The sequence below is a fragment of the Chiloscyllium plagiosum genome, chromosome 11 (assembly GCF_004010195.1).
Source record: "Chiloscyllium plagiosum isolate BGI_BamShark_2017 chromosome 11, ASM401019v2, whole genome shotgun sequence".
NCBI classification, from domain to species: Eukaryota; Metazoa; Chordata; class Chondrichthyes; order Orectolobiformes; family Hemiscylliidae; genus Chiloscyllium; species Chiloscyllium plagiosum.
The window spans coordinates 871,504-885,161 of record NC_057720.1 but is presented as its reverse complement, the minus strand read 5'-3'; the positions used below and the strand labels follow the sequence as shown (position 1 = coordinate 885,161).

The 13,658-nt window shown below is 43.3% G+C and overlaps 1 protein-coding gene across 3 annotated transcripts in view; it reads left to right on the top strand.

Annotated features, from left to right (window-relative positions):
* The window catches only part of rnpc3 (RNA-binding region (RNP1, RRM) containing 3), a 51,483-nt gene that overhangs the window by 27,107 nt on the left and 10,718 nt on the right, over nt 1-13,658 (top strand). For all 3 annotated transcript variants that reach the window (XR_006312914.1, XM_043698544.1, XM_043698543.1), the window contains exons 9-13: nt 4,986-5,113; nt 6,894-7,052; nt 7,374-7,468; nt 7,573-7,631; nt 11,309-11,441. Coding sequence is in view for 2 of the 3 variants with exons in the window: in XM_043698544.1 (XP_043554479.1) it covers nt 4,986-5,113; nt 6,894-7,052; nt 7,374-7,468; nt 7,573-7,631; nt 11,309-11,441 (574 nt within the window). In the remaining variant the exon portion in view is untranslated. The remainder of the gene's footprint in view (nt 1-4,985; nt 5,114-6,893; nt 7,053-7,373; nt 7,469-7,572; nt 7,632-11,308; nt 11,442-13,658) is intronic.

Below are 13,658 nucleotides of genomic sequence, written 5' to 3'. Positions count from 1 at the left end.
GGCCTATGGGGGAATCATTCCGTGATCCTCAGACTGGATCCCAGATCACTGGCTGTTCCAGCAAGTGGACAGTATCAGGAACTCACCTGACAACTGACCAATCAGCTTCAAGTCCCCAGCCTGGCTATCGAATAAATCCAGCATTTCTCAATCATCAGGAGTGGGGAATGTGTTCCACGGGGAATGGTTGTGTTCCTGGATGGAAAATCATGAGGCTGTTGATCAGTCAGATCCTTATTTCTGTTGAGAAACTCATTCAGCTCAGCTCTGAGCTCATTCTCTTTCCCTATTGATTTGTGATTCAGGGAGAATTGGATTTCAGTTTTTAATCTTTCAATGAAGCTTCATTCTCCCACATGCTGAGCAGACAGTAACGTTCCCTGAGTTAATTGAGAAATAGATTCCCATCTTCTTTATTTCACATTGATGGCTCGTATGATCAGGCTGTGGATTGGACACACAGATCGGTGATTCTGAGGATCTGAGGATCAGTCTGAGGATCACGGAATGATTCCCCCATAGGCCCCAGGGTGGGATTACTGTAGGACAGCTGGAATAAACTGGGAAAGCAGACCTTCTGGGAAGATGGATTTAATCAGGAATGCTGCAGCTGTTCAGACAATCCTACTGTGCAGACTGAGGCCATTCAACCCATCATATTTGTACTAGTTTAGAGACACAAACTAGTTTGGAGAGTTTTGGACTCCCCCAACCCAGGGAAAAGATTTGTCTATTTATCCTATCCATGTCTCTCATGATTTTATAAACCTCTATAAGGTCACCCCTCAGCCTCTGACGCTCCAGAGAAAACAGCCCCAGCCTATTCAGTCTCTCAGTATACCTGAAACCCTCTAACTCTCGTAACATCCTTGTAAATCTTTCCTGAACCCTTTCAAATTTTACAACATCTTTACGATAGGAAGGAGAACAGAATTGCACGCAATATTCCAACAGTGGCCTAACCAATGTCCTGTACATAACAACATGACCTCCCAACTCCTGTACTCAATACTCTGACCAATAAAGGAAAGCATACCAAGTTACTGGCAGGGCATTCCATGAACTAACGACTCGCTGAGTGAAGAACCTACCCCTAACATCAGTCCTATATCTACCCCCCCTTAATTTAAAGCTATAAAGATCCTTACCATTAAGTGTATAAGTCCTTCCCTGATTTGCGTTTCCAAAATGCAGCACCTCACATTTATCTAAATTAAACTCTATCTGCCACTCCTCAGCCCGTTGGCCCATCTGATCAAGGTCCCATTGTAATCTGAGGTAACCGTCTTCGCTGTCCACCACACCTCCAATTTTGGTGTCATCTGCAAACTTACTAACTATACAGAATTCTGGGTAATCCAAAATGGAGGATGGGAGAAGATTGTGTCTGTAAGAGCTGCTCGATTTGGGAGGTTTTTTCAGTGTTGGAGCTGATTTCCTCAAATTCTTGGTGCAAATTACTGTTTTATAAGTTGTTACAGTTTTCTGGAACTTTGGAATTATTGGGAAAAAGGGTCGAGATTCAAAAAATCTCCATCTTTTTCTTTTGGTAGTACAGTTATCTTACTGCAGGTCTAATTTATTATGGTTTTGTGCTTTGTACATGTTTATATTTATTTGGGTTGTTTGTTTGTTTTTATCTTTGTATTGCAGAGAGGTAAATGCGTGGGGAGTCTGGTTGGGGTTTTGTTAACAGTTGTTTATTGCTTGTGATTGCACCTTGTTCTGCTGTCATGTTTTGGAGAAAAACCAATAACAAAAAACAAAATATCTCCAAATGGGGTTAAGTTTGGGTGGCGATTAGAAACAGCAAAGATCAGAAAATGCAGCTCGAAATACTCTGATGGGGTTGAATAAGAAATAATTGGTGCTTATAACAAAGAAAATTTAAAACTTAATCTTAATATAGAGAAGACCGATGAGATTAACAAAGGTGAAATAACTGCCCAGAGGCCAGTATCCCATCACCAAATCACCCTTCATTTCCACATGCACAGTACACTGGCTCTGGCCAGTCAGCTCAGAGTCAGTCCCTGAAATGAGAAGACTCTGAATCCCCTGGTTATATCTGTCAGCCAGGGCTCATTGACTGGCCCACGTTAACGAGACCAATTAAGGATCCCAGAGTCAATTAGGTCCACCTGGTTCCAATCACAATAAAAGATTTTTGGGAGATAATCTTGTGAATGCATTTCCAATAATAAGAACATGGAACAATACAGCACAGAACAGGCCCTTCAGCCCTCGATGTTGCACCGACCTGTGAACTATTCTCAGCTCGTCCCCCTACAGTATCCCAAAATCATCCATGTGCTTATCTAAGGATTGTTTAATTGCCCCTAATGTGGCTGAATTGGCTACAATAGCAGGTAGGGCATTCCACGCCCTTACCACTCTCTGAGTAAAGAACCTGCCTCTGACATCTGTCTTAAATCTATCACCCCTCAATTTGTAGCTGACGTCATCATCCCAGGAAAAAAAACTTTTACTATCTACCCTTGTATGTCTCTATTTCCAGGAACAATATTATGTGCAACCAAGTGTTTTTGATTGGGTCTGTTGTGAAGAAGGATCACTGGACTGGACCATTAACTTGATTTCTCTCCAAAGATGCTGCCAGACCTGCTAAGATTTTTCAGCAATTTCTGTTTTTATTTTTGATGGAGATTTGAGGCGTGTTTAATCAGTAATCTCTTTGGAAAAGAAGTAGTGTTCATAAAACAATTACATCCTACTTTAAATTGGAAAATAGGAAAACTGCTCTCCAAACCAAGAATTTTAAAATTAAACAAAGTCAACAAAATAGGAATCAGAAGAGAACAGGCAAAATGTTGATTGGCTAAATAGACAGAAATGTAAAACAGCAAAAAATAATGAAAACTGTTGAAAGAAAGAATTCAAAATATTCAACAAGAATACATTTCAGTAAAAAACAAAAATAGCAAGTAAACCTCATCCATGACTCACTTAGGGAATGACAGATAGTTTTATATTGAAAGAAGAGGTTTATAATGTTGCAAAGAGCAAAAATCAGCCTGAGGAAAAAGGACATGGAAGATATAGAATGTGGGGAAATAGATGGTGACATCTTGCAAAATGTCCATATTACAGAGGAGGAAGTGCTGGATATCTTGAAATGGGTAAAGGTGGATAAATCCCCAGGACCTGATCAGGTGTACCCTAGAACTCTGTGGGAAGCTAGCGAAGTGATTGCTGGGCCTCTTACTGAGATATTTGTATCATCGATAGTCACAGGTGAGATGGCGGAAGACTGGAGGTTGGCAAACATGGTGCCACTGTTTAAGAAGGGCAGTAAAGACAAGCCAGGGAACTATAGGCCGGTGACCCTGACCTCGATGGTGGGTAAGTTGTTGGTGGGAATCCGGAGGGACAGGATGTACATGTATTTGGAAAGACAAGGACTAATTAGGGATAGTCAGCATGGCTTTGTATGTTCATGTCTCATGAACTTGATTGAGTTTTGTTGAAGAAGTAACAAAGAGGATTGATTAGGGCAGAGCAGTAGATGTGATCTATATTGACTTCAGGAAGGCATTCGACAAGGTTCCCCATGGGAGACTGGTACAAAGTTAGATCTCATGGATTACAGGGAGAACTAGCCATTTGGATACAGAACTGGCTCAAAGGTAGAAGACAGAGGGTGGTGGTGGAGGGTTACTTTTCAGACTGCAGGCCTGTGACCAGTGGTGTGCCACAAGGATCGGTGCTGGGTCCACTGCTTTTCGTCATTTATATAAAATGATTTGGATTCGAGCATAAGAGGTACAGTTAGTAAGTTTGCAGATGACACCAAAATTGAAGGTGTGGTGGACAGCGAAGAAGATTACCTCAGAGATCAATGGGATCTTGACCAGATGGGCCAATGGGCTGAGAAGTGGCAGATAGAGTTCAATTTAGATAAATGTGAGGTGCTGTATTTTGGAAAGGCAAGTCAGAATGGGATTTATACACTTAATGATAAGGTCCCAGGGAGTGTTGCTGAACAAAGAGACCTTGGAGTGCAGGTTCATAGCTCCTTGAAAGTGGAGTTGCAGGTAGATAGAATAGTGAAGAAGGCGTTTGGTATGCTTTCCTTTATTGGTCAGAGTATTGAGTACAGGAGTTGGGAGGTCATGTTGGGCTGTACAGGACATTGGTTAGGCCACTGTTGGACTATTGCATGCAATTCTGGTCTCCTTCCTATCGGAAAGATGTTGTGAAACTTGAAAGGATTCAGAAAAGATTTACAAGGATGTTGCCAGGGTTGGAGGATTTGAGCTATGGGAGAGGCTGAACAGGCTGGGGCTGTTTTCCCTGGAGCGTCGGAGGCTGAGGGGTGACCTTATAGAGGTTTACAAAATTATGAGGGGCATGGATAGGATAAATAGACAAAATCTGTTCCCTGGGGTTGGGGAGTCCAGAACTAGAGGGCATAGGTTTAGGGTGAGAGGTGAAAAACGTAAAAGAGACCTAAGGGGCAACGTTTTTCATGCAGAGGGTGGTATGTGTATGGAATGAGCTGCCAGAGGATGTTGTGGAGGCTGGTACAATTGCTACATTTAAAAGGCATTTGGATGGGTATATGAATAGGAAGGGTTTGGAGGGATATGGGCCGGGTGCTGGCAGGTGGGATTAGATTGGGTTGGGATATCTGATTGGCATGGACGGGTTGGACCGAAGGGTCTGTTTCCATGCTGTACACCTCTATGACACTGTGACTATAATTGACGTTTTTCTTAAAAAACATTTATTAGCCTCACCTCCACTAATCAGAGCGGTTCTGAAGAGTCGTATGGGGCACATTGTTTATTCTGTTTCTCTCTCTCCACAGTAGCTGCTCGACCTGTTGAGTTTCCCCAGCATTGTTTGTTTCAGCCATGGTTTCATTAATGGTGGAGCAGGCTCGAAAGGCCAAGTGGCTTCTTCCTGCTGCTTCGTCCCACCTTCTAGTGAAGGTTGATTTATATCTCCCTGTGCCTTCCCAGCTCGCATCCTGTTGTTCCACCGTCTGAAGTCTTTGACCAGCCGCAGCCTCACAGTCAAAAGAAAATTGAATTCCACATCTCTGTCGATGCTAGCAGCTTGTTGGAGGGAGGAGGTGATCATCGAACAGGTAGGCTGTCATGAAACCAGTGTGCACTCTGTCCCAGTGAAAAAACAAAGACATTTATTCTCCTTTCCTGAAAGCCCTTCACAGTAGGTTAATGATTTCTGATGTCTCACTGATTTACTGTCAGTTGAGAACTGCAGCAGTCCCATTACCAAAGGCCAGCACCTAACTCCAGAACATGAGCCCATCTCCTCGATGGTAGTGAGCCTCCCATCAGTGCCTGGGGAACTATTGAAGAAAATTCTGAAGGAGAGAATTAATGTTTTGTATTTAGGTTTGAACAGGATTGTCAGCATGGCTTGGTAGCGGGAGGACACACCAAACAAATTTGTTTGCGTTTCTTTAAGGCGGTGACTGAGTGTTTGAATGAGGCGGGTTTTTATGGATTTAGTTGATGTAGTTTCTATGGATTTCAACCAAATCTTTGATAAGGTTCCACAAGGGAGACTGATTAAAAAAAAATATAAAGGCACATGGGGGTCTCAAGTAACGTGACAAGTTGGATCCAAAATCCTCTTGGAGCAAGAGGGTGGTGGTCGAAGGCTGTTTGTGTGATTGGAGCCTGGTGTGCAGTGGTGTACCACAGAGATCAGTGCTGGGTCCCTTATTGTTTGGGAAGTATAGAAGAAAATGTGGGGTATGGGCAAGGGAGGGGTGATCAAGTTTGTAGATGACACAGAGTTTGGCCGGGTGTTTGACAGTGAGGAGGAAGGTGTTAGATTACAGATCAATTTACAGATTGGTTAGAATGGCTGATCAGAAGCAGATGGAATTTAACCCTGATACATGTGAGGTGAAGCAGGAAGAAATGACAAAACAAGGGAGTTTTTAAATGATGAGACACTAGGAAGTTCAGAGGGATCTTGGGGAGCTTATCCACAGATCCCAGAAGGTGGCAGGAAAGGTTAATAGAGTGGTTCAGAAGGGACACAGGGCACTTGCCTTTTTCAGTCAAGGGATAGATGATAAGAGCAGGGAGATTACACTGGAGTTTGGTGGAGTACTGTGTGCAGTTCTGGTCCCCACACGATAGGAAGGATGGGATTATACAGCATGGGATGCAGAGGGGATTCACCAGGATGCTGCCTGGGGTGGTGAAGCTTAGCGATGCGGAGAGGCTGGATAAGCTCTGGGCATTCTCTGTGGAACAGAGTAGGCTTGGAGGGGGGGACCTGATGGAGGTGTCTGAGGTTACGAGGGGCATGGACACGGTGGATAGAAACCAGCTGTCCCCTTAGTTGAAGGTCAGTTTCAAAACAGTAACAAGACTTTTAAGATGGAAGGCAGGTGGTTTAGAAGAGATTTGAGGGAAGCCCTTTTCTCCCAAAGAGTGGTGGATGTCTGGAGTGTACTGCCTGGGAGGAGTTGATAAATCTCACAACTTTTTAAAAGTACTTGGGCAAGCACTTGTAATGTCATTAACTTCAAGGCTATGGGACTAGCGCTGGAAAGTGGGAGTAGGGTAGATTTAACGTTTTAGCAGTACAGACTTGATGGGCTGAAGGGCTTCTTCTGTACTGTATGATTCTAAGATGGTCCTTAAAAGGCAAACCTCTGATTAAACGATCTCATGGGGCTCAGTGTCTGAATTATGATCCTGTGAAGTGTTGGAGAGATCTATTTCTTTGAGGCCTTGTAATAAATTACGTAATGGCCAGTATGTTGAATCCAGTGACATTCCGGATGAAAGATATTGTGAGAAATGAGTGGATTCAATGTGAGGTTGTTGGCACTGAGCTGTGATTGGTTGTTAAGCTCCGGTTTCCTGATGACACTTTTACAGAGCCACAAGAGAATTCCGAACCTCAAAATTCAGGATTTGGGAAAATCCAACCAACACCTGTATGTTCAAAAAATGAAAGTGAGGAGGAGGAAGAGGAAGAAATTCCCTCTGAGTTCATTTCCAAGAAACAGTTGGCCAAAGGAAGGATCTCCAGAGATGGTGAGTGTGGGGGTCAGAGGCAGTGCCAATTACTAACCTTAATGCACCAATCATTGGTGAGAATGAAGCCAGTACAATTTAAAGTTTGGTCATCTTCCAATGGGAGAGTCTGTAACCTCAGAGTCAGATCAGGGCTGTTTAGGGGTAGTGGGATGTTGAAGTCAATTGAAGATGTATAACTGAGATTGGTAGCTTTTTATTGGAGTTGAGAAACGGCTTGGCGTGATCGATTTGAATGGCTGTGCAGTCTCGGGGATGAATGACCTCTTCGTGTTCCTATATTGCCGTTGGTATACACAGTATGTGATTTTCTTCTTGCAGAGATGGAGAGCATTTCGTTGTTTAAGAATTACAATCCAGGTGAACCGACCTGTCGCCTGTACGTAAAGAACCTTTCCAAACAAGTTGAAGAGAAGGTAACCTCTTTCCCAGATCCCTATGCAGCTTGCTCCTTTTCTTTTTCACTGCAGGCTGAGGAAGTTTGTGCAAGCAGTGTTTTCTCACTTTCATTTCATTCCAGGATTTGAAGTTCATCTTTGGCAGATACGTTGATTTCTCATCGCAAACTGAGAGGAACATGTAAGAGATCTGGTTTCTGTTTCTCTGTTATATTGTTAAGACCACAGGACGATATGGGTGCAATTTTCACGGAGTAGATGTGAGAACCTTGGTCAGGTTAGGGAATCCAGGACATTCCTGGATTCCTGAGGAAGGGCCTGTGCCCGGAACGTCGAATCTCCTGTTCCCTGGATGCTGCCTGACCTGCTGTGCTGTTCCAGCAATAAAGTTTCAATCCAGGACATTACTAAAGGGGGACTGCAGTGTTGAAGGCATTGACTTTGGAGTGGGTGTTAAGTAGAAAGGTGCATTTGCTACTTGAAGGAACGCAAAAGATATGACAACACCTCCATCCCTGATCTACTTCGGTATATGTGAAAATAGGTGATCTGGTCATTTTGGGGAGAAAGTGAGGTCTGCAGATGCTGGAGATCAGAGCTGAAAATGTGTTGCTGGAAAAGCGCAGCAGGTCAGGCAGCATCCAGGGAACAAGAGAATTGACATTTCGGGCATAAGCCCTTCTTCATTTTCACAGGGCTGTTTGTGGGATCTTGCTGTGCACATGTTAGCTGCCTCATTTGCTACATTTAAACACTGCCTACACGTCAGAGAAAATCCTCATTAACTAACTAACCTTTGGTCATCCTGTGAGGATAATAGGGTCTGTGAAAATACAAATCTATCTTTTAGTGTTTGCAATGGGACTGAAGCTTGAGTTTTCCTGGAGAGAGATGTATTTTGTTGAAGTTTTTTGTCATACGTTCACCTGGACATTTTGCAAGAAATATCAAAGTAAAAACAAAACTGTCATTTATACAAGAGGAAAGGAGACTTACCATGTACTGCGGGATATGTAACACCCAGGACTCTTACCCTGTTATTCAAAGAGTCACACAGCATCAGTTCAACTTATCCATACCGACCTGCTTTCTTAAATTAAACTAGTGATTTCCCAAATTTGTCTGCATTTGGCCCATATCCCTCTAAATCTTTCCTATTAAATGCCTGTCCAACTGTCTTTTCAATGTTGTAACTGTACCTGTATCTACCATTTCCTCTGACAGTTCATTCCCCATACGAATAACCCTCTGTGTGAAAAGATTGTCCCTCAGGTGCCTTTAAATCTTTCTCCTTTCATCTTGAAATTACTCTCTCTAGTTTTGAATTCTCCAACCGAGTGAGAAAACCTTTGCTTTTCACCTTATCTATGCTCCTCAACCTCCTATGCTTCAGAGAAAAAGTCCCAGTCTATCCAGCCTTTCCTTTTAACTCAAACCTTCCAGTCCCAGTAATATTCTGGTAAATAACTTCTGCAGCCTCTCCAATTTAATAATATCCTTCCTATTACAGGGTGACCAGAACTGTACACAGTACTCCAAAGGTGGCCTCACCAATGTCCCGTACTAGCCCAGCATAATGTCCCAATTCTTATACTCAGTGATCTGAATAATGAAGGCAAGTATGTTCAATGCCTTCTTTACCACCGTGTCCACTTTCAGGAAGCTGTATACCTAAACCCCTCGGTCTCTCTTCAGTTAAATTATGGAGGAGAAAGTGAGGTCTGCAGATGCTGGAGATCAAAGTTGAAACTTTATTGCTGGAACAGCACAGCAGGTCAGGCAGCATCCAGGGAACAGGAGATTCGACGTTTCGGGCACAGGCCCTTCTTCAGGATTCTTTGGCCTGTGCCCGAAACGTCGAATCTCCTGTTCCCTGGATGCTGCCTGACCTGCTTTGCTGTTCCAGCAATAAAGTTTCAACTTTGATCTCCAGCATCTGCAGACCTCACTTTCTCCTCGAAGATTTCAACCTACTGCGAATCCTCTTACAAGGATGCCTTCCTTGAAGAAGCTCTCTGCCTCTCATTCCTGAAGAAGGGCCTGTGCCCGAAACGTCGAATCTCCTGTTCCCTGGATGCTGCCTGACCTGCTGTGCTGTTCCAGCAATAAAGTTTCAACTCAGTTAAATTATGGTTAACCAAACTTTAGGCCAAGTAGAAATTATTTGTTTTATGCTATTAATTTTAAACGTAGATTTGTTGAAAGAATAAATTCCTTGCCTTTAGTGACAAATCAGCTCCCCTTTCCTGTGTCTATAAATTCTTACTATCTCTCTGCTAGGTTATAAATTTACATTTTTCAAAATTCCTGGGGTTGAAATACGATGTCTAACATTAACTGCAAATTTTTCTGTGATATCATTCCTTATTTTTTAAACTTACCCAAACAGCTCAGAAGCATGCGCTCCAACGCTGCTCAAACCCTCTGCCACAGGGGCCTGTGTATGAGGATACGTAACTTCCAGGACTCATGAGCACAGCACTCTGTAAGCCTGACATTAAATGTATCCTGGCTGTTGACTGTCAATCAGAATTAATGGCTACATTCTCCATGGCAACACTTCCACCAATTAAGAGTCCATTTGTCAACCAACTATCACTCACCTCATGCACTATAAATTGGTTTTCCCCTTGAGATTGAATTCTTGCAAAATGTCCTGATGAGTGCAAGGCAAAATGCATTTTATAAAACTCATCTTTGGGATGTAGGTGTTGTTGGCTGGCCCAGCATTTATTGCCAATCCTAGCTGCCCTTGAGAAGGTGGGGGTGAGCTGCTTTCTTGAACCGCAGCAGTCTATGTGCTGTAGGTAAACCCATAATGCCCTTAGGGAGGGAATTCCAGGATTTTGACCCAGTGACACTGAAGGAGCGGTGAAACATTTCTAAGTCAGAATGGGGAGTGGCTTGGAGGGGAACTTGCAGGGGGTGGTGTTCCCATGTATCTGGTGCCCCTGTCCTTCTAGATGGAAGTGCTTATCAGTTTAGAAGATGCTGTCTCAGGATATTTAATGAATTTCTGCAGTGCAGCTTGTAGATAGACACTACTGCTCCTAAGTGTTGGTGGTGGTGTCAGCCACAAGCTGCTTGGTCCCTGGATGGTGTTAAGCATCTGTAGTGTTGTTGGGGCTGCCCCATCCAGGCAAGTTGCAAGGATTCCATCACACTTCATTTTTTTTCCACAATACTCAAATTTTGTCCTGCCAAAACTTAAATATTGTAGAAATTCTATCCAACAATTAAATTATTCTCCTGCTTATAACTTTATTTTCACCTTTTAAAGAAGCGTCCCAACGTGCTTCACAAACAAAGAGAGCCATGTAAGAAAATGTTAGGATAGCTGACCAAAAGCTTGGATAAAGTGGTAGATTTTTAACAGTGTCTTGAGGAAGGGATGTGAGATGGAAAGATGAGGAGACGTGGGGAGGGGATTCTAGAGGTTTGGTCCTCTGTCAGCTGGAGGAAAGGTCAGTGATAGAGTGACTAAAACCAGGGTGGACAGTGGCCAGAATTGGAAAAGTCTCGATATGTTGAAAGATGTGGAGCAGGACAGCGTTACAGAGGTAAGGAGGGATTTGTGACTGGAGGAAGAAGTAAAGCTACAGAACACTTGAAACTTGGTGGAGGTTACCGAAATGGTGAGGACTTATATCCACAGATGGATTTGAATGCAGAAATGAAAATTCTAACTCTCTCTGGACCAGCTGCCAGTGTAGGCCAGTGAGCATGTAGCCCAGCTCTGTGGAACAGGGTGTTGTGAACAGCTAGCTGTCACATGAATGAACCAATATCTGTTCCGGTGGTTTTGATTTTGAATGATGCATTATCGTTTAATAAAACAAAGTTATTGTGCCTTTGCAGGTTTGACATCCGACTGATGAAAGAAGGGAGGATGAAGGGCCAGGCCTTCATTGGGCTTCCCAATGAGAAGGCTGCAGCCAAGGCCCTCAAGGAAGTCAATGGGTTTGAGCTCAAAGAAAAACCGATGGTGGTTGTATCCTTTCATAGAACAGCAGGAATTGCAAGGGACTCCTTCTCAGTAAATCCTGCCAGAGTGAAGTAAAAATAACAACACACCACCCACAGAGTGGCCAGATCTATATCCGTAGTGAGGGGAGAGTGTTTAGAACGAAACTTTAACAGGGGGGTTGGTCACCAGTGGAATGCAGATTAAAGAGAGTTGGGAGAAGGGGGATTTCTGAAGGAGGACTAACATAGCACAGGGACTTGTTGGGATCTGGAACATGCTGCCCTAATATAGCAGTCGAAATAGATTCAATAACAATTTTCAAAAGGGGATTAGAGAGGGAAAGAATCGCAAGTATTGGAATTACACTCTGCAGGACCATGCCATTTGGCTCTTTGAAAGAACTCGCTGACTCCCCAGCTCTCTCCCAGTGGGCCTGAATGTCATCCCCTTCAACCAGTTACCTAATTCCCTTCTGATTCAGCACTGTCAGGAATCACTGGGGTATCGTGCTGAATTTCAAGCTCTGCTTTTCCTGGAGTCATTACAAAAATTAAACATTTTAATAAGATTGAAGAAATCCTCAATTGACTTGCCTTTCTGATCCAGGTTGACAGAAAGCAATGGATTTAACCAGAATTACCATTTATTACAGATAAATAGATTCGAATTACAATTATGAACCATAGACTGGAATTAGTGAAAGTTCTAACCCCACTCCCCCTCAGGCTGACACTGCCTGGAAAAAGTCGGGAGTGTTTGGAAAGGGTGTAAGACTGGGAACGCAATTCAATGCTGTCAGTCTGAAGCTTTCACTGAAATGGTCCTGTTGTGTTAGGACTTGCTGCTCTGTGATCCTTTTCCAACAACGCTCACTTGTTTGCAGGATTGGTTTACATTTGTAAAGACTCGAGTTTACTGGTTAAGAGCCAGAGCATACAGTAACAGCTGCAGGAAAAACCAAACAGCTTTCTTCAAGCTTAATGTGGTTGTTACTGGAGAAAGTCAAGTCACACAGCACCAGGTTATAGGCCAACAGGTTGAGCTAAAATCACAAGCTTTCAGAGTATTGGCTCCTAAATAAACTCCATTCATACACAGCCTTTGGCTTCAGCTCGGCTACAGTCTAGGGTCACATTATTGCTTAACCCTTCATTATAGCTCAAAGAAAAATTAAGGGGGCACGAGATAGTCTTGGCTGAGAAGATTAAGGTGAATCCAAAGAGGTTCTTTAAGTATATTGAAGGAAAAAGAATAACTAGAGAGAGAATAGAACCCCTCAAGGACCAAAGTGGAGCTAGGGCGAGGTCCTCAGTGAACATTTCTCCCTGTGTTTACCATGGAGAAAGACATGGAGACTTGGGAACTTGGGGAAGTTTGTAGTTGTGTCTTGGGGACAACCCATATCATAGAAGATGAACACATCTATTAAAACCCATCATTACCTTCTCTGCCTGGACGAGAACAGGATGAACTCTCCAGCTTTGCCAGGTAACACATTGTCAGGAGTCTGCCTGGTTAATTAGCTCAGATAGTTTTAATTCCTTCCAGTTAATATTTTCCTCCACTCGATATGATGCTACCAAGCAGAGCAAGTATTTTTCTTTTGCATAATCAGAGCTTTGTGGTACTGGAAGTTAGAAATTAACCCAAACGCTGGCAGTTCTTGGAAGCAATTGTAGAGAGAAAAGCAGTTAGTGAGTCATGTCAAGGACGTTTGATCAAAACAGAGAGAAGTTAGAGACAGAACAGGTTTTAGCAAACTCAGGAAAAGGGTTGTGCGTATGAAGAGGAAATGGTGGGGTAGAGGGCAAAAGAGATGAATTTATACAAAGGATGTTATAAGGCATAAGGCACAACGGGTTTGGAATGAATGAAAGATGTAAGGTATTAAAAGCTGGGTCTAGAGGAGGTGTCAGTGGCAGCAATTGCTGGCTGAATAAGTGAGGACAGAGACTGCGATCTGAAATTGTTGGCTATGGAAGACTGTGAAGTGCATTTTCCTCTTGTTAGTGTTGAACTTTATTGGAACAATGTAGGAATGAGTCAGGGTATTAAAATCCCAAGTGACGGGAGCCTTGGGGATCCTGTTTACAGACTGGCTGTAGCTCTGCAGTTAGACCATAAGACATAGGAGCGGAAGTAAGGCCATTCGGCCCATCGAGTCCACTCCGCCATTCAATCATGGCTGATGAGCATTTCAACTCCACTTACCCGCATTCTCCCCGTAGCCCTTAATTCCTT